At 63.7% G+C, this 19,848-nt stretch overlaps 2 protein-coding genes across 2 annotated transcripts in view; both read right to left on the bottom strand.

The window, feature by feature from the left end:
* Positions 1–48: 48 nt before the first annotated feature.
* On the bottom strand, positions 49–9,714 carry AKNA (AT-hook transcription factor). Its single transcript, XM_053996786.1, has 20 exons — positions 8,680–9,714; positions 8,124–8,198; positions 7,518–7,665; positions 7,188–7,345; positions 6,696–6,755; positions 6,490–6,590; positions 6,219–6,393; positions 6,010–6,137; positions 5,751–5,924; positions 5,378–5,579; positions 5,178–5,284; positions 4,776–5,005; positions 4,401–4,587; positions 3,989–4,162; positions 3,785–3,888; positions 3,461–3,619; positions 3,271–3,372; positions 2,627–2,743; positions 2,308–2,446; positions 49–2,047 (listed from the first exon to the last, which is right to left on the bottom strand). Exons 1-20 carry the CDS (start codon positions 9,712–9,714, stop codon positions 1,771–1,773), a joined length of 3,852 nt encoding a protein of 1,283 aa, XP_053852761.1. The 3' UTR covers positions 49–1,770.
* Positions 9,715–15,682: 5,968 nt separating this feature from the next.
* WHRN (whirlin) overlaps positions 15,683–19,848 on the bottom strand; it is a 52,183-nt gene continuing 48,017 nt past the window's right edge. The window contains exons 11-13 of the mRNA XM_053996660.1: positions 17,779–17,957; positions 17,019–17,141; positions 15,683–16,392 (exon numbers count right to left, since the gene is read on the bottom strand). Of these exons, the coding sequence (XP_053852635.1) occupies positions 16,210–16,392; positions 17,019–17,141; positions 17,779–17,957 (485 nt within the window). The 3' untranslated portion in view covers positions 15,683–16,209. The remainder of the gene's footprint in view (positions 16,393–17,018; positions 17,142–17,778; positions 17,958–19,848) is intronic.

Here is a 19,848-nt window from a genome sequence, read left to right as displayed (position 1 = left end):
CAAACCTCCCCCTAGGAGCGGCTTTGGGAAGGAAAATCAGCACACGAGTCATCCAACTGCGTTTATTTCCTTCAAAAATAGGTGATTTCTTCGTACAAAATACCACCCCAGTGGCTCTGCTGGGCGTTAAAAAATAGGAGATAGGGGAAAAAACCCATCATTTGGTCCTGGCTACTGCATTTGGGATAATTACCCACGCTTTCCACACGCTCCCATCACGCCCTGCCTGGGCTGGGGGAGTCACAGCTTCCAGCTTGGGGCACGGGCATGAGCAGAGGCAACCAGAGACAATAAAACCTCTTTAAAATCCCCCAAACCTCTTTAAAATCCCCCAAACCCAGCCCTCTTACCCCAAAAAAGGAGCAGGGCACAGCTCCATTCCCAACCCCTCTGGGCTCATATCAGATCAGGCTCAGGAGGAGCTTGGAAGGCTCCAGACCTGAGTCCCTCACTGATCCCCCCTCCAAATGTGGGTATTTGTACAACAAATAAAAGATAAATAAATACATTTGACACTGGCACTTCAGGTAGGTCCTACAGGTAAACACAGGCTGAGGGGCTGGGGGGAGCAGGGGGTTTGGGTGGACCCATCCCAGGAAAAGCTGCCCCAACCACATCCTTCTCCCTAAAAAATAGGCATTAACCCCTTAGAAACCAGGGAGGAACAGGGGCTCCACAGACCCCACACCTGCTTTGGTCTCAGCAGGTGACTTTTCCTCCACCAGCCCAGCTTCCCTGAGGATCCCAGGGGGAAAACCTCAAATCCTTCATTTTATTTTCTGCCTGGATGATGCTGTGGGTGGCCACATCCAGGGATGACCAGAAAAACCCCACAAATGTCCTAAGGGTTGTGCTGGAAATGCAAACCAGAATATTTATATATATGTATCTGTAGAAAGATATATCTATAGACTCAGATACTGATCTGTACATACACAGATCTATTTATATCTGTCTCTCTAGATCTAGACATATAACTAAATACAGATATGCCTATATCTAGATATATCCATTTATAGATACACATATATCACACTCACATTACAGACCATCAATCAACACTCAAAAGAGTGATTTAGCTGCTTACTAGCTAAAAAATTCACATAAAAACCACCAAAAAATAAATTTCCCCAGGGAGGATCCTGCTGGGTTCAAGTCCAAGGGCAGAGGGCACAGGCTCCTGAGGAGGCCTGCAGGCTGGGGAAGGGGTGGAATAGGGGATCCCAGGGGATCCCAGGTATTTCTGCCCACACAGGCACAGAGGTAAACACAGCTGCCAAGGGGGCTCGACCCACGCGAGGTCAGAGCATCCCCAGAAGTGCTCAGGGTGCGGTGGCCACTGCCCTGAGGGGACACAGGGCCACCATTGGTCCCAGGGGACAGTGCTGCGGAATGCTGGAGACTCCTGCCCACGCCTCCCCCCCTCCTGCAGCCTGGGGGGGTCTTGAAGACGGACAGACAGACGGACAAGCCATGCAGGGACTGCAGGGAGAGCGGGAGCCGGCTGGGAGCCAGGGCAGGACCCGCGGGAGGCACCTCAGCCCTGCTGCCCCCAGGTTTGGCAGGGAGCAGCCGGTGCAGGGACGCTGAGGGGCCCATCCTCCGCTCCTGGTGGCACTGAGGGGCTGCAGGTGCCAGTGGGGCCCTCAGAAGAGGCAGGAGGTGGCAATGGGGCCCTCAGAAGAGGCTGCAGGTGGCAATGGGGCCCTCAGAAGAGGCTGCAGGTGGCAATGGGGCCCTCAGAAGAGGCTGGAGGTGGCAATGGGGCCCTCAGAAGAGGCAGGAGCCGCGCAGGCCCCGCGGCCGGCCCAGCTCGGCGGCCAGCGCCCGGCTCATGCGGCTCGTGGTCAGCCTGACGCTCTGGGCAGCCTCCACAGCCTGGCTGAGGGACCAGTTCAGCTCCTCCAGCTCCTCCAGGTCCAGGCTCAGGCAGCCGTGGTGGCCCTGGGGCCGGGGGGGACGCTCTGCCTGCCGGGGCCCCGCAGGGACACCGAGATGGACCCCGGCCAGGGCTGGGGCTGAGGTAGGAGCTGCTGGGGAGCAGTAGCTGGGAAGAAGAAGGGACACAGGATCAGTGATGGGTTCTGTGCCACCACTCCACCTTATTTCCATCCCTCTTCCCCATCTCCTCCATGCCCACCCCACAGCACCGCCTCCTAAACACAGCCCCCCGCCCCAGAGGAGCTGGTGGCCGTGTCACCCCACAAGGGATCCCTGGGGTGGGGACAGCCCCTCCTGGGTTCCCCCTCCACCCCTGGGGGATGCTGACCCCCCCCCCAAGCCCCCTACCCCCCAGGGTATCCTTACAGCATGGAGGGCACGTAAGGCACGAGGGGGACGGGTGCCAGGCAGACAGTGGCAGCAGGGGTGGCTGCCAAGTACCAAATTCCGGGTTGCTCCGGCTTCTCGGCTCCTGGGGGACAGGAGCCACCAGGGCCATGCTCTGCTGCGGGGAGGAAGGTGGTTAGATGTCTCCATGGGGGTTCGGTGTCCCCTGGGGTGCACATCGAGTGGCACACTGGGTGGGCACAGTCCCCAAGCACCGTCAGGGAGCTGAGGTTGTTCCTTGTCCCACCAGCCAGCCCCCACGCAGGGAGGAGCTGTGCCAGGCACCCTTGTCACCCACCGTGTGTGGCTGTGTCCCTGCTGCCCGCTGCAGAGGGTGCCCGGCAGGTGGGGCAGGATGTTCTCCTGGGGGTGCTGTGCTGGGGCTGCCGGGGGGTATCACCTCCCCCAAATGCAGCTGTGGAGAGAGGACATCAGGAATGTCCAGTGCAGAGCCAGCCAGGGATGTTTGGGAAGAGCTGAGTGGTTTGGGGGGGGGGCTGATGAGATGGGAGGGGGGGGCTTTCCCTGCAGGGAAAGGGGGTTCTGCAAAGGTGGGCTCTGCACTGGCACCTGTGACAGGGCTGGGGACAGGTGACACTGCTGCTGGTGTCCAGGAAGCCCAGGGAATCCCAGCAATCCCAGGGAATCCCAGCAATCCCAGGGAATCCCAGGGATTTCTGCCCACACAGGCACAGACACAGATGCCAAGCGGGGCTTGACCAGTGCAGGACGCCCATGAGGTCATGGCATCCCCAGAGCTGCCCAGGTTGGTGGCCCTGGGGGACAGGGGGGTCTGGCCAAGGGACAGCGAGGGGAGCCTCAGGCCATGAGCAATGGGTTTGTCTGTCCACACCCCCCCAAGCCTTTCCAGTTAATTAATTAAGGTCATTAGCAGCTGTTAGGGGTGGTAGGGAAGGCTGGAAGGGGCTGGGCACCACTCACCTGATGCCATCCTGCCCCTGTGACACTGGGGACACCCTGAGGTGCCTGGCTCTTCTCGGGGTGCCGGGGTGGCACGTGGTGTCCCCGCCTGGTACCGTGTCCCTGCCAAACCCCAGCGTGAGCATGGCCAGGGTCCCCAAGGTGAGGGCGGCTGCCTTCAGCCCCACCACCGACCGCCACCAGCACCCACCTGTGTACTGTCCCCGGAATGTCACCGCCCCCGGTGGCTTCCCAAGGGGCTTCCGCAGGGCGGGGGGTGCCCGGGGCCTGGCGGGCGAGGGCTCTGACTCGGAGGCTGCAGCAGAGGACAGGGAAGCGGGGTGGCATCCACTGGAACCCAGCTCCAGACCTGCAGGACCCGCCCTGGGCTGAGCACTGCGGGCTCCGTGGGACCACCAGGACCTGCTCCCCACGGTCCTGCAGCCCCACAACATCCTGCTACCCTGGGGAGGGCAAGAGGCGCGCAGGGAGGAGCGTGTCCCCTCTGTCCCCACCCCGGTGGGGTCCCCCTTACCGAGGTCCAGCTCTGGCCTGCACCGTGGCAGCGATGCCGACCTCTCCCTCTGTGTGGGTGTGAGCCCAGGGGCCACCCTGCCCCGCACCGGGGGGCTCGGGTCCCTGCAGAGGGGACAGAAATGCTGTCACCACCTCCACAGGCTGAGGCTGGGGGTGTCCCCACACTGCCACCCGCACCCCCCAGGTCCCCCCTGCCACCTACTCCGAAGGTGCCGTGTCCTGCGGGGTCGATGGTCCGCTGGCCACCGGCTGCCTCCTGGCCGGGGTGACGCGGGGAGTGGCTTTTCCCTCGGGATAGCTGCGGGAGCGGAGCAGGCTCTCCTCCAGCCGCAGCCGCAGCCGCCACACCTCGTCCTGCAGCGCCCGGATGGCCTGGCTGCCCCAGGACACATGTCCCAGTGAGGGGGGGCTGCAGCCAGCAGGGACCCCTGCAGTGCCGGGGGCCCTGGGGGCCATCAGCAACCCCCTCCCACATCCTCCATCCCCACCCAGCAGCTTTGACCCTCCCCAAAACCAAGCCTGGGGCTGGGCTGGCGTGGGTGCCTTTAGGGGGGTCCCGGTGCCACCCAGGTGGGTCTGGCCTGGTTTGGGACGGGGGGGACACAGCCACTCACTCGCGCTCCAGACGGGAGCCCAGCAGGTCACAGGGAGCCGGGTCGAGGGACGGCAGGTCGGGGGACAGGAGGGTGGGGGATGGCGTTTCGGGGGATGGCAGGGGGCTGGTTGGGCTCCTGGCCATGGCTGGGGGGTGGCCACCGGCGCTGGCACAGCTCCTGTCTCCCACCTCCGAGTCCGTGCGAGCTGGGGAGGAAGGGGAGCAATGAGCTGGGATCAGAGAGCAGAGATTGGGACACACCTCCCTCCAGGAAGGGTGACACCAGCACACCGGTGACACCAGCACCACGAGGAGGTCTGGGCATCCCAAAAAACAGAGCCACAAAGCCAGGGCCCCCCAGATCTCTGTCCCTCACCGAGTCCTGTGTACTCACTGCCATCACCGTCGGGGTCCGGCCCCACCTCGCTGCCCGCGCTCTCAGCCCAGCGAGGGGGGGAGCTGCTCTGAGAGGGGCTGCTGGGGGGCAGCCGGGGCCCCCCTGTGCCCCCCGGGGGGAAGATGCCCATCAGTGCTGTCTTGGAGGGAAGTGGGGTCGCCTCTCTCTTCCGTGGGGTACGGAGGCTGCTGGGGATGGGGACGGAAGGTCCCAGCGAGCCCGGAGTCCTGGGGAAGGGACGGGTCATGCGGGCAGCCCCCAGGGCTCCCCCCTGGCCACGAGCACTCTGTGCATCTCCAGCCCCACCAGAACCCTGCTCCCCACACCCTCGGTGCCTCCCCCTCCATCCTTGCTCCTCTTCAATCCCCCAGATCCCGCAGGCAGGGCCGTGGGCCGTACCCTGGGCCAGCGGGAGGGTGCTCGGGGGTGTGCACGGGGGGTGACACCCTGCTGGCCTCCGAGCCCACGAAGCCGCTGTCGGTCTCTGGGGACACGATGCGCTGCTCCTGCAGAGGCACGGGGACATCGGGGTCGGTGCCCAGCAGCCCGGGAGGCTCTGGGGTGCTCTCAGGTGGGGACCCGCCGTCCCAGGGACTCACCGTGCGGGGCCCGTGCTGGGTGGCAGTGCTGCCTGTCCCACGGAGGGACAGGGGCACCCGTGGTGGCCCAGGGACCTCCAGGGGGGGCTTGGCAGAGGCTGGCGGCTCCTCAGCAGTGGCAGGGGAGGGGTGGCCCCGCATCTCCTCCAGGTTTGGGGGTCCTCTGGGGGGAAGTGTCGCAGCTCTTCTCTGCGGGAGGTGCCTGTGGGGAGGGGATGGAGCAGGAATGATGGGGCAGAGCGACCCCAGACACGGGGAAGTGTCCGGGTCCAGCTCTGCCGTGGAGGCCGTTAACTCCGAGGTAAAACTGGAGACCTGATGTCAAAGCTGCTGCTCACCCATGCCTGGGGACCCGACCTCCCGCAGCACTTACAAGGGCAAGGGCTCGAGGTTGGGCCCCTCCTCCAGTGACCGTGTCCTGCAGGGGACCTTGCTGAGGCCACTGTCCCCTGCCGTGAGTGCATCCACCTCCTCCTGGGACCTGCTCCCCGCCAGGCTCAGCTGCTCCAGGCTCAGCGACTCCGGCAAGGACTTGAAGTGCTTGTACCTGGGGGGACCCGCGGGCAGGAGCAGGTGGCTCTGGGGACATGCTCCGTGCCCATGTCCCCCCTGCCCGCTGTGAGGGCACTCACTGCTCCAGCAGGTCCCCGAAATCCTCCTCCACTTGACACTGTTTGTGCCAGAGGGGCCAGGGCAGCCCCCCTGCCACCCCCTCGCTGTCCCCTGCTGTTCCTCGAGGACCCTCCACAAGCGCAGGGCTCTGTGGGCACAGCAAAAGGGGGTGAGAGGGGCAACCCCCCATAAATGCAGTGTGGTGGGAACCTTTGCACTCCCAGCTCACCTCAGGGTGCGGGGAGTGGGCGGCTGGTGGTGGGGACGGGGCTGGGGGGCAGCGGGGCTGCGGGGGGCGCTGCGGGAGAGGCTGAGGGAGGGGCTGCCGCCTGCCCCCCGGCTCCAGCCGCTCCTTCAGCCCCTCCAGGCGCAGCCCCAGGCGGTAAATCTCCCCTTCCACCGCCCTGCAAGACACCAGCCATCAGTACGGGAGGGACAGCGACCCCCGGCGACTCTCCGGGGGCTCTGGGGAGGGGGTGGCAGGGGGATCGAGCACTTACCGGTCAGGATCAAACCCCCCCGCAGCCGCCGGGAGCTGCTGCCGGCCCCGCAGGTATTCCCGCTCCAGCGCATCCTGCGCGTCCTTCAGCATCCTCATCCTCTGTGGCACAAGGGTGCGGGGTCCGAGCCTGTCCACTGGGCCCCGGGCACCCCCCGTGGTCCTGCCGCCCCCCCCCGGTTGGGGTCCGGGAAGGGACTGACGCACCTGGAGCTGTTCCGAGGGTGTGGGGGTCCCTGCACGCACCCAGCTTTCGAAGGATTCCACCTGGCCGGGGTTGTAAGGGCTGAGCCCGACCCTGCTGTGCCCCCCTCCGCACCCCCTAGACCCCCCATATGAAACATCCCCAGGGACTGCTCCAGCGCGATCCCCCACTGCAGCCCCCTCCCCAGCCTTCCTTCCTTCCCAGCAGCCCACAACATTCCCGCTCCCCACAGCCCCTGCAATCCAGACCCCCTCTGCAGCTGCCCCCAGCACCCTGCGCAGCGCCTCCCCAGCCTATCCCTATAGCCCCCCCAGAACTCCCCCCAAATCCCCTCCCTGCTGCCCTGCAGCCCCCATGAGCACTCTCCCCAAAAGCCCTTCTCCATTCAGCCCCCCCCGAAGCCCCCTCCTCACAGCCCCCCAGCACTCCCCTCTACAGCTCTCCGTTCCTGCCCCTCTCCACGCCCCAGCCCCCAGCAGCCCCCCGGCCCTTACCTGTGCCTGCAGCCTGCGGCTCTGCCCCGCCAAGGCCTGGGTGAGCCGGGAGCCGGGGCAGCAGCACGGCCCGGGGCAGGTGGGGCAGCCCCCCCCGGACACAGGAGGGGACCGAGGTTGGGGTGAACCCCCCCGCTCTGACGGTCCCGGGGCTGCAGCTGTGAGAAAACACGAAGACAAGTGACACCGCAGTGCTGGTGACACCAGCGTGTGGAAGGGGCTATGGGAGAGAATCCCCCCAGAACCGGAGCAGGAGCACGGTGAGCCGGGCAGGGAACACGGATCAACACAGCTGCGAGGTGTGGGGCTGTGGGATATGGATCAACACACCTGTACCTGGCGAGGCCGGGGCTGTGGCCATGCCGAGAGCCGCTGTCCGCGCCTGCGGCATGCTCAGGGTCATCACGCGGCTCCCGGTGGCCACGGTGCCCACAGCGAGGCTGCGGCTGGGCTGCGGCGGGTCGGAGAACAGGCTCACCTGGGCAGGGAAAGCGGGTTTGGGCAGCCAGCCTGCACCCCGACCCACCCACCGTGCCCCGGGGCACCCTGAAGCACCTCATGGGCACAGCAGTGGGTGTGGTGAAGGTGCGGGGGGCGGTTGGCACAGCCCTGCCTCAGTTTCCCCACCCACGCGGTGGCAGAGGTGCCACGGGGACACGCTTCCACCCGTGGCCCTGCCATCTCAGAGATGTGCTCCGCCATTCCGGGGACAATCCGGCTCAGCCACCGCCCTGGCACGGAGGGGACCCCGCCAGGCGAGCGGGGCGCGGTGCGCCCCGGGCTGCTGTGGGCTCTGCGGTGGCCTCAACCCCCCCGGGCTGGGACCGCTCAACCGCAGCTCCCCCGGAGGAGGAAGAGGAAGAAGGCACAACACATAACCTCAGGGAGGGGGAGCAGAGAGGGGAACCCCCCCAGGCATCCTGAGCCCCCACCCACCCTGGCGCCCAGGCGCAGCTGGTCGATGGTGTTCTCAGCCTCGGCGTACTTGGTCAGCAGCTTGTGGTAGTCGTCCTGCGGGGAGGGGACACCAGTGGGGGACAGCACCTGGCACGGGGGATGCCCGAGGGCTGCGTGCTAAAGGGGGGAGGCAGTTCTGTGCGGGGACAGCACGGAGGGGGAGTCCCATGGGTGGGGTGCAGAAACCCCCTCTCCAAAACCCCTCTGTGCAGATGTGACCCCCGTTTCTCTGCGTGGGGAGAGCCCCCTCTCCTCCCAGGGGAACAAACATCCTGAGGGTCACAAGCTATGTGGGGGTGATCGGCATCCCGGAGGGAACATGAGCATCCTGTCCCCAGCCTGAGCAATGCCCACATCCCTGCTCCTTCCCTCCTCGCCAGCTCCATGCAGGACGGGGAAGGCGTCACCAGCACCGAACCCCCATGGGCGTCCCAGAGACAGTGACACCCCCATTGGTGTCACTGCCCTGCTCCCCCCCACCCTGGAGACCCTCCCAGTATCGCCCTGTGGCTGAACGGGGGGAGCTGGGCGTTACCTGGAGCTGCTGCACCAGCGCCGTGGCTTGTCTGGGCGACCTGAGCTCCTGCGGCAGCCCGGCCGTGCTGGGGGGCTGCGGGGACACCCCCTCCCCGCTGCTCAGCAGCACCTCCCGGACGATTTCGGCCGGGGATTTGAAGCCGATGGGGCCGCCGGGACCGCGGGGCCGGGCGGGCAGCACCCGGCCCCGGGGCGGGCGGTAGCTCTGGTCGAACTTCACCCTCGCCTCCACCTTGGAGAGGTCGGGCAGAGGGTGGTTGAGGCGCCCTCGGCCGTACTGGGTGCCCTCGGTACCCGTTCCCGAGGGATCCCTCGTCCCCTTGGCACCCGTTCGCCTCCGTGGGCTCAGGGACCGCGACTGCCGGGCGGGCTTGGGGGGCACCACCGCGGGCGCTGCTTTCTTGGGCACTCGGGATCTGCCGTGCCCTTGGGGCGCCGGGGCATTCCCGGTGCCCTGGGGCTGCCCGGCGGGTGCCAAGCCAGCGGTGCCAGGGGCTGGCATCCCTGTGCCAGCTGCCTGGGGCTCGGGGACACGCTCGGGGCTGGGGCCATCGGTGGACAGCTGCAGGGGGAGGCTCCGTCTCGGGCTCCACTCCTGCCTGTGCCCCCCGATGGTGTCCCCGGCCGTGCCCCAGCCGCGGTGCTGGCGGGACGGGGTGCCAGGGCCAGGGCTGGTGTCCGAGAGCCCTGAGGTGTCCCCCCAGTCCGTGCTGCAGCCCCGGGGCTGGCAGAGAGCCCGGCCGTCCCTCACCGCCTCGGGGCTGCCGCTAGAGCCCGAGCCCCAGCGGCCCCCAGAGGACAGCTCAGGGTAGGGCTCCCCATCGCTCTCTGCCCCCCAGGGCCCCTCATCCCCCCCGGAGCTGCCCCGCTCCTCAGCCGGGTCCTGCCGCGGGTGCCAGCGCTCCTCCTCTGCCGGGGACCCCTCCTCCGGATCCTCACTGTCACCTGCAAAACACCGGCACCGCGGGGCTGTCGCCACCCAGACCCAGCCGGGGTCCCCGGCCCCCCTTGGCTCCAGCAGCTCCTGGGACATTTGGGACCACCTCTTTCGGACAGGAGGGAGGGCAGGACTCACCCCACGGTGGGCTCCTGGCACCCTCCCCCAGGCCGATGACCCCATCCTCGTCCATCCGCCTTTCAAAGTCGTCTTCCTCCTCCTCCTCCTCGCCCTGCCAGCGCGTCAGCTCTGTTTGTGTCCAGCGCAGCCATGGTGCCGGGCTGGCCATGGCCGCGGGCGCGCCGGCCCCGTCACTTGTGTCGCTTCATGGCCCGGCGGCGGTGGCGGCGGGCTGGGGACCTCCTTGTCGCGAATGTAGGTCACAGCATCGCCGCCGCGTCCTGGGGGGGCCGGGGGAGAGGGAGGGATGCTCAGCGGGACATGGTGGGCTCTGTTTGAGGTGTCTCCCCCACGCTGGCAGGGTATTCCCTGTCCCCCAAATCCCGGGGACAAGATCCCCGGGACAGTGGGGACACCCTCGGATCAGACTCCCCCACTCTGCATCCCACCGCGAAGCTGGAGCTGCCACATCTCTGCCAGCTTCCTTTGTGGGGAAGGAGCCCCTCAGGGCCACCCCAAAAGGTTTGTCCCCTCCCCGGGAACACCCAGCCCATGCTGGCACCCTGTGGATGTCACCCCAGCCGGGCAGCCACACCCTGGGGACACCAACAGTGCTGGGGAGACAGAGGCACCCCAAAGACCCCTCTGGATGTGGGGTCACAGCAGAGACCTGACACACAAATTCCCCTGATGATCCCAAAGCATGACCTCCTCCCTCACCCCCACCCGGGGATTCCACCAGCAGCTGGAGAAACACCGGATGCCAAAACCCCAAAAGTGTTGGGTGTGGCAAGAAAGGCCACGGGGTTTTCCGACTCATGTCCCTTCTGCTGGATCTGAGCCCCAAAAGCCCAAATTTTGGCCTGGGGGGGCCAAACCAGGCACCACCAGCCCCATGCAGGGGACACTCACCCTGTACCAGCAGCCCCAGGACATCCCCATCACTGTGACCCCATGGGGAGTCCTTCCGAGCCCCCGAAACCTTCCTGGGCCTGTGGGGCAGCCGAGCTTTTGCAGAAGGAGGAAATGATGTTTCCTGCAAGTTTGCAGGTGGCCACAAAAGTTTTAACCCCATCCGGCCCTGCGCAGTGGGGGCTGAACCCTCCTCCCGCAGCATTTTCTATCAAAACCTTTATTTTTAAATCCAGTTCAGAGCAAGATGTAGGAAGAGAGGGGAGGGAGATCCCTGGGACCACCAGCAGTTGGTCCAAAAAACATCAGCATGAGGATCTTCCAGGAGACCTAAAATTAAGCTTTAAAGCCCCAAAATTCAGCCATCCTTGGAAACGGCCCCATCCTGGGATGCTGCTCACACTCCCAGGGATGCTGTGGCTGCACCAGCCACTGTGGCCTGTCTTGGCACATTCACAGGCAGTCAATTAAGCCGGCTCGTTAATGTGTAATTAGTGGCACGCAGAGGACAGCTTGACGAGCTAATGAAACCACAGCACGATCCCTGGGGTGGCTGCTCTTAGCCAGAGGGTGCTGCGGTGATTTTGGGGTGCTGCTGACTTGGGGATGGTGGTGATGAGGAGTAAACCTATCCACAGCACCCACGTGCTCTGGGAAAAATCTTTTCATCCCCTCCCAAGCCTCAGATCTGCAAATTCCTTGGGTGTTCGTGAGGTTTGAGGTTATTTTCCAGCACCACTTGGCATCAAGGGCATCAATCTTGCATCAGCCTTGCCCCCAGCCCTGCCTGCATCCTTGGGACATTCGGAGCAGGAGCAAACCCCAAAGCATCCCTTAGGATCTTGCAAACCTCCTGGGGGGTTTGCATGAGGTTTTCTCCCCCACACCGAATGGGGGAATGGATAACTCCATTCTCCACACCTGGAGATGCTCCACAGCTTCTCCTGCCACTGGAAAGGACAGGCTGCCCATGGGATTCTTCGGACCCTGAACTACTGAAACCAAAGAGGGATTTTGGCTTTAGCTCCTCCCTGAGCTAAAGCTGGGATGTTTCCAGGCCCAAGTCCTTACACATATCCCAGAGATCCCCACCGAAGTGCCTCCCATCCCACCTGGAGCCCTGCGGGATCCCAGAGCCATGAGGAGCCCCAAACACCACGCCCAGGATTCCCAGAGGGAGAGTGCTGGGTGAAAGGAGTCTGGGAGTCCTGTTCTCATGGGATGAAGGGGGTTAAACCATTCCCAACCCATTTCTGGCGTTTCTTTTACCCCATCCCGGACAAGGGATGGGGATTTTGCACCTCCTGAAGGAGGCCATGCCTAACCCACATGCTGTCACCCCATTTCTGAGCAGTGCACAGCCCACAGCAGCTGCAGTCTGCAGGAGCCACTTCCAAACCCAGCCACAGTTACTGCTTTCCCAGAAAATCCCTCTGCTGATGGTCATGGTGGCAAGAGCAAAAAATCTCGGATTCTTTTCCTCCCCTCTAAGTGATTTTCTCACTGTTATGGGAGCACAGAAAAGCTTGAAAAATGATGTGGCTTCGTGCTCAGCAGCCACAAATCAAACAGAAACAATCCCAAATGTGTGTGCAGAAATATAGCCATATATTTTAATTTTCCTCTTTGAAAGCCAGGATTTTTGCAACATGCAACTGGAAAAAGAGCTAAAAAGAAATTTAAAAGCCTCAGCTAAAAAACCCTGAACTCTGCACTGTCCCAGCCCCCTCACCCCCTCCCCTGCCCTACAAATCCGAGCCAGGGCTGTCCCAAATTTTAGCTCAGGGCAGAGGGGCTCAGCCGAGGGAGGGATGCTGCCAGCAGTGCTGGGTGCTCTGTCTGTCCCTCCAAAGCCCGGATCCTTTCCGCAGGCAGCGATCCCATCCCTGCCCCGCGGCAAAGCCAGAGGTGAGGCTGAGCCCGCCCAGCCCAACCCACGTGTGGGCCGGGAAGCAGCAGCCATCAAGGCCAGCACGAAGCCATCGTGGCTCCTGGGTTTATCAGTGGAGACAGCAGAGCAGACAGGAGCATCCTCCGCCCCAGGGCTCGCTCGGTGACAGGGAAGGGGGGGACAGGGCTGCTGTCACTCTGCCTTCACTGCCTTGTCAACCCCGGGCAGAGCAGGGGGATGGGGGGCTCTAAACCCCACACCTCCATCCCCACATTCTCTGAGTGATGTGGAATTACCCTCCTGCCCTGTGTCCCAAAATCACTGCCAGGATGGATTAAAGCCCCTCCTGCACATCCGTGTCCGTCTGGGATTCAGGGGGGGGCTCAACCCCGTCCCAGGCAAGGGATGGATGTTTTGCATCTCTTTTAGGGAGGTTTGAAGGAGGCCAGAACGGCCTCGGGCTGAAACTTGGCAAGGGATGTCTGCGCTCCAGGAGGGAGAAATTCCTGGTGTATAAACCCTTTTTAAAGCCCACAGAGCCCCGTTTTTAAAGGCATGAAAGAGGGCAGAGGAGCGGAAACGCTGCGTTCTTAGTTTGCATTATTTCCTACTAGAACAAGGGAGGGACCATCACAGCGAGGAAGAGCCTGACAAATCTCCCTGGTCCCGTGAAAGCACACGCCTGTCACCATCACTGCAAAGCCCACGTGTCACCCCAATTCCAGCGGCTGGAGGGGCCATGTCCCGCCCCTAGCCCTGGCACACCCCCACGGAGAGGCACCAAAACCCCGTGGAAATGTCATTTTTCCCATCACTTGCACCGAAGCAAAGCCCCACGGCAGGACAGCTCCTCTTTCCTCCCCCCTCCCTGGCACACGGACCCTCTTGTCCTCGCTGGAGACACCCCGTGTGTACCCCGAGGCTGAACCCCCGCAGGGCCGGGGCCGGATGGCCGTAATGCCCTGAAGGACAGCCTTAATCCCCGTCTGGAGAGCGCTGCCGCTGTCCCCGCGCCACAGCCGGTGCCACCGAGATCCCTTCTTAGCACGGGGCAGCGAGAGGCGGCGGGGACACGGCAGGGGAGATTGTGCTGGGGTGAACCAGGCACAGCTTCTCTGTGCCACGGCCTCGACCTCCCACAGCAAAGAATTTCTCCCCAGCATCCCATCCAACCCTGCTCTTTGTCAGTTTGAAGCCATTCCCTGCGTCCTGTCCCTCCATCCCCTGTCCCCAGTCCTTCTCCAGTTCTTCTGGAGCCCTTTAGGCACTGGAAGCGGCTCTGAGCTCTCCCTGGGGCTTTTTCATCCCCATCTCTCGCAGCCCGTACGGACAGTGCCTGCCGTGCCGCGCTCCCCGGCTGCCCTTGAACTTTAAGAAGCGATTCAAGCCCTGCTCGGAAGGCACCGAAAGGCTGCGCCTGAGCACGGGACACCCGCGACGCCCGCGGGCACCACCGGCTGCCATGAACACGGCTGCCCTTTAAATAAAACACGGAACTGAAGCTGATCGCTGCCCCGGCGACTTCCTCGGAGGAGCCGCCGGCAGCTCCCGGCCCCGCAGCCTCCGCCGAGCCCCGGCCGTGCCTCCGAGCCGCCTCCGCAGCCCCTGACGAAACTCTCCCGGAATCCTCGGCCCTGGCGGGGAGGAGGCACCGCCAGAAGTAAAGTTCTGACAAGTTTCCTCGGGGCCACGAAGGCTGCGATGGCGTGGGGAGGACACGCCTCGGCCAGGAGCGGCGGGTCCCGCATCCTCCCGGCGTGTCCCGCATCCTCTCGGCGCGTCCCGTGGCCTCGGTCGCAGGGACCCGGCCGGGGCTGGGGGTGTCCCCGCTCCGCCCCGGGACCCCAAGCAGCTCCCGGCTGCGAGCCAGCCCTGCCCGAGCCGGGCTTAGCAGAGCCGGGAGCTCTGGATGCGGCCCCGGGATGGGGCCCGCGGGCTGCGCCTCCAGCTGTGCCTCCGGCGGCGCCCCGGGGGCCCTCTCCTTCCTTCCAGCTGCAGCAGGCGGCTTGCAGGGAGCAGCCGAGCCATTCCCGCCTCCCCCGGGCACAGCTGGGGCACATCTGGCCCGAGGGCACCGCTGGAGAGGCGCCCTCAGCCCCGCGAGCGCCGCGCTGCCCACCTGTAGGGAGGGCCCGGCCGGCGCCTCCTCGGCCGGCGCTGGGCAGCTCCGGTCCCGATCCCGATCCCGGTCCCGGTCCTGGCTCTGATCCCCGTCCCGGTCCCGGTTCTGACCCACCCGGCCCGGCCCCGCCGGACAAAAGCGCGGCCCGCGGCGCCAGGGGGCGTGGCCTCCCCTTATTAGCATACCGCAGCATTCCGCCAATCCGCGCGCGGAGCGGGACGTCGTCAGCATAACCCCGCCCATCTTTTATTTGCATATCCCGGGGCTGACGGCCAATCAGAGCCGCGGCTGGGGGAACCTCATTGGCATAATTTATGCAGCGCGGGCACCCCCTGGCGGGGCGCTGCCCATTCCCGGGATGCCACGGGATGGGATCCACGGGATGGGATCCATGGGATGGGATAGTATGGGATGGGATCCATGGGATGGGATCCATGGGATAGGATAGTATGGGATGGGATCCATGGGATGGGATCCATGGGATGGGATAGTATGGGATGGGATCCATGGGATGGGATAGTATGGGATCCATGGGATGGGATGGGATCCATGGGATGGGATCCATGGGATGGGATCCATGGGATGGGATGGGATCCATGGGATGGGATAGTATGGGATCCATGGGATGGGATGGGATCCATGGGATGGGATGGGATGGGATGGGATGGGATCCATGGGATGGGATCCATGGGATGGCAAATCCCAGAGATCCTTGGCAGGGACTGAGATGAGAATGGGGAAGGGATGGGGAAGGAATGAGGAGCGATTGAGACGGGAAAGAATGAGGTAGGATGGAATGAAATGGGGATAGGACTGGGCATGGGATAGGATGGGAATAAGGACTGGATGGGTCAAGGATGGGATGGGGCTGACATAGAGCATCCCCTCACCACCACCACCACTGCACTCCCACCCACCCTGCCAGCCCTGGGAAGCTCCCAGGATATTAAGAAAAATATCCTGCCCCTTCCTACCCCCTCATCCCAGCCCCGAAGCACCCCCCAAGTGCAGCCTTTTTTCTACCCTGATAGATTTATTGAAAAATTAAAAGCACAAGCTCTGTATATATAAATACGACAACATTGCCAGCAATTTACAAGGCCTCCAGTTGCTCTCTCTGCATCCCCACCCGTGGCTGGTACCACGCACCTGGGCACCCTGGGGACCACCCAAAGGAGCAGCAACCCCCTGAAACTCCCTCCAGCCTGAGCCACGGGCCCACCTTGCTCTGTGTGTGGCACTCAAATGACAGCGGGGACACCCAGGCTGTGCCGTCCTCCTGCCCCGCTCGCAGCCTGGCCGAGGGGGAGAGGAAATTCCCTACCCCAGAGAGGACAGGGATGGAAACTCGAAGGGATGTGTCCGTTCTCAGCCGCAGCGAGCCTGCAGCGGGCGCGGGGACATCTGGGGACAAGCTGGGGGTGTCTGCGCGTGCGGGGCGGCGCGGGCCGTGCGCGCTGGGACGCTGCTGTCCCACCTGGGGCCATCCTTCATCCCCATCCCAGTGCTCCCCGCCCGCCAGAGCGGCGCTGCCCACACCCCGCTCCTAAAGGGCGACGTTGAATTCTGTGACCAAGAAATCGATGTAGTCCTTTTCCTTCAGCTTGAAGGCCTCGGCGATGATGCGGGCGGCTTCCCGGTGCTCCTTTCCTCGCAGTCCCGTGCCGTTCACCTCCAGAATGACGTGTCCCACCTTCAGCTTCCCGCAGTTGTGTGCCGAGCCCCCCCGCTGCAGGAGAGAGAGGCGTCAGCTCGTGTTCCCACCACTCCCTGCATCAAGCAGGGGGGAAAACACTGGGAGATATTTCATATCCGACGTGATGGATGTGAAATAGTTCACTTTTTGGGGAGAGGATGAATTTGGCTTCTCCCCTTCTTGCTCCTGGAGCATGACGCCAGCTGGGATGGCCAAGAATAACCAAGGCAGAGTCGGCTCTGCTTTTTTTTTTTGCTGTAAATAACTTGAATTTTGCCCCAAGTAAACAGCAAACAGGGAGACAGCTCCAGAGGGCTCAGTCCCCTGGCTCCCATCCACCATTCCCCCTCCTCAATCCTCTGTCTGGCAGTTTCCAGACATCTGGAGACAGCAGCCAAGCTCTCAGGGCTGCCCTGATCCCCTCGGAGATGTCTGGAGCACACAGCTGGCTCCCAGGAGGTGTGTTCTGGGATGGGATCATCCACAGGACACAAACGCCATCCTCAGCACGGCGGAACGGTGCCTGGGGAGGTGCAGGGCTGTAGGGGGGGACAAACCCCCAAAATCCCCCTGGCCACAGCTGCAGGGCTTTCCCCAGCGTGCCCAGGGAGGAGAGGGCTGGGACGTGCCCGGAGCTGTCCCATGCCAGCCCGCCCTACCTGGATGGTGACGATGCGGGGCAGCGGCTGCCGCGTGTTCGCGCCGCCCTCGATGGCGATGCCCAAGGTGGGAGCGCTCTTGGACACCCGGATCAGACACGACGTGGGCTCCAGGAGCCCTGGCTGTGGGGACAGATGGCAGCATTGCCAAAGGGGCCTGGACACCGTGTGCCAGCCGTGCTCCCTCGGCCAGGCCCCACAGCATGCAGGGACACTCTGGCTGCCACCACAGAGGGACAGACACAGCCCTGCAGGTGCTTTCTGACTCCTGACAGATCTAAAATCCCAACTGTGGGCAGGTCTGGAAGGGTTCGGGAAGGAGCAGAGCAGCTTTCTGCCTGCCTGCTTGCGTCCCTCAGCCTCACCACCACCAGAAACCCTCGGAGTTATGTCTGACACCCTCTGCCACCTTCCCTTTGGGTGACAGGTGACTTCACTCATGCGGCTTGTGGATGTCCCTTTAGAGCCAGGAATTCTCCCATGCCCCAGCTAGCTGCTGGCTGGACCTGGGAGGGATGGATTTACCCAGGACAGAGTGGATCAGCCCTACAGTGCCCCTCTCAGCCACTCCTGACCCCTTTCCCCACAGCTCAACCCCCCAGAGAACTGACTGGCCTCAGCAGAGAGGAGAAATAGCCCAGCTAAGCACGGACAGTGGTTGCTGCCTGTGGGCAGAGGGAGGGGAACCCTGGCCAAGGCAGTGGGGCACAGCCCTGGGTGCCCCCTCCCACACAGAGCAGCACCCCAGGCCCCCCCTCACCGGCTTGGAGGCCCCTTCTGCTGCCCCCTCGCTCCTCGCGGCCTCCTTGGGGCTCCGGCTTTTCCCGGGGCCTGGCTGCCGGCTCTTGTCCTTGCCGCTCGTCTCGACCTCCCCGATGTCCACCCCGCTGTCCTCGCTGAGGGTCTGCCCGCTGTCCGACAGCTGGGAGAGCGTGGAGGCTGGGGAGAGACGCGGCGTTAGCGGGCGGGCAGCGCCAGGGCCGGGGCCACGGGGCGAGGGCAGCTCCCACTGCCAGGGCTGGGCAGCCTCCCTGGCATTCACACCGGGGCTGCAGAGCAAGGCTCCCAAGCACAGCCCTGCAGAACCATGGAACTGCTTAGGTGGGAAAAGGCCTCTCGGGTCATCGAGTCCAACCACAAGACCAGCACTGCCAAGGTCACTTCAAAGCCATGTCCCCAAGTGCCACATCTACACGGCTTTTAGATTCTTTCTGGGACAGGATCTCCACCACTGCCCTGGGCAGCCTCTCTCAATGTCTGACCACTCTTTCAGTGAAGATATTGGGAAAATATCCAATGTGAAGCTGCCTTGACACAGCTTGAGGCCATCTCCTCTTGTCCTGCTTCCTGGGAGAAGAGATTGACCCCAACCTCACCGCACCCTGCTGTCAGAAGAGCAGAGCTGTGCACAGGCAGCATCCGGAGACAAGTGACCTAAAACTCTGGTCTGGAATCCAGCCCAGATCCCAAACTGAGATGGAGGGAGAGAGTGATGAATTCAGGGACCCTGCTGGAGGCCAGGTTATGCAGCCCATGCTCCACAACAGGGGCTGGGAGGAGACAGGGACCAAGCCAAGTGAAGAGGTGCTGCCATGTAGGAGCTTTCTGCCCTTTGAGGATGAAGACCAAGCGCAGACGGACGCTGGAAATGTCAGGAGCAGCGGCGGCGCTGCATTAATGCACCCGCATCAACCTGCGGGCAACGGGCTGGCTGCAGTGACGGCGCTGCGCCACACGAGGGCGACATTGCCACTCGTGTCGCTGCCGCAGCGCGGGGGGGCGGGAGCGCTCCGGGACCCCCGGACTGCCCCGGATCCCCTTCCCTCTCCTTCTCCAGGAACCCCTGGATCCCCTTCCCTCTCCTTCTCCAGGAACCCCTGGATCCCCTTCCCTCTCCTTCTCCAGGATCCCCTGGATCCCTTCCCTCTCCTTCTCCAGGATCCCCTGGATCCCCTTCCCTCTCCTTCTCCAGGATCCCCTGGATCCCCTTCCCTCTTCTTCTCCAGGATCCCCTGGATCCCCATTCCCTCTCCTTCTCCAGGATCCCCCTGGATCCGCTTCCCTCTCCTTCTCCAGGATCCCCTGGATCCCCCTTCCCTCTCCTTCTCCAGGATCCCCCTGGATCCCCTTCCCTCTCCTTCTCCAGGATCCCCTGGATCCCCTTCCCTCTCCTTCTCCAGGATCCCCCTGGATCCGCTTCCCTCTCCTTCTCCAGGATCCCCTGGATCCCCCTTCCCTCTCCTTCTCCAGGATCCCCTGGATCCCTTCCCTCTCCTTCTCCAGAATGCCCTGGATCCCCTTCCCTCTCCTTCTCCAGGATCTCCCTGGATCGCCTTCCCTCTCCTTCTCCAGGATCCCCTGGATCCCTTCCCTCTCCTTCTCCAGGATCCCCCTGGATCCCCCTTCCCTCTCCTTCTCCAGGATCCCCCTAGATCCCCTTCCCTCTCCTTCTCCAGGATCCCCTTCCCTCTCCTTCTCCAGGATCCCCTTCCCTCTCCCTGTCCAGGATCCCCTGGATCCCCTTCCCTCTCCTTCTCCAGGAACCCCCCTGGATCCCCTTCCCTCTCCTTCTCCAGGATCCCCCTGGATCCCCCTTCCCTCTCCTTCTCCAGGAACCCCCCTGGATCCCCCTTCCCTCTCCTTCTCCAGGAACACCCCTGGATCCCCCTTACCTCTCCATGTCCCAGACACCCCCTTTTAATCCCCCTTTTCTCTCCATCTCCGAGGAATCCTTAGATTCCCCTGGGGTCCCTCTTCCCTCTCCATGTCCAAGATCCCCCTGGATCCTCCTCCCCCCTCCATCTCTGAGAGCTCCCAGGACCCCCAAGGA

Source organism: Vidua macroura, chromosome 21 (assembly GCF_024509145.1).
Source record: "Vidua macroura isolate BioBank_ID:100142 chromosome 21, ASM2450914v1, whole genome shotgun sequence".
Lineage (NCBI taxonomy): Eukaryota > Metazoa > Chordata > Aves > Passeriformes > Viduidae > Vidua > Vidua macroura.
Note: the sequence above shows the minus strand (reverse complement) of the source record. Positions and strands in the feature narration are given on the sequence as shown.

Coding starts and splice junctions, on each gene's coding strand:
- AKNA (XM_053996786.1), bottom strand. CDS start 9,714: ATGTCCCAGGAGCTGCTGGAGCCAAGGGGGGCCGGGGACCCCGGCTGG. Junction 7,346..7,517: donor CCCGGCCTCGCCAGGTACAG/GTGTGTTGATCC, acceptor GTTTTCTCACAG/CTGCAGCCCCGGGACCGTCA. Junction 3,889..3,988: donor CAGGACACGGCACCTTCGGA/GTAGGTGGCAGG, acceptor TCCCCTCTGCAG/GGACCCGAGCCCCCCGGTGC.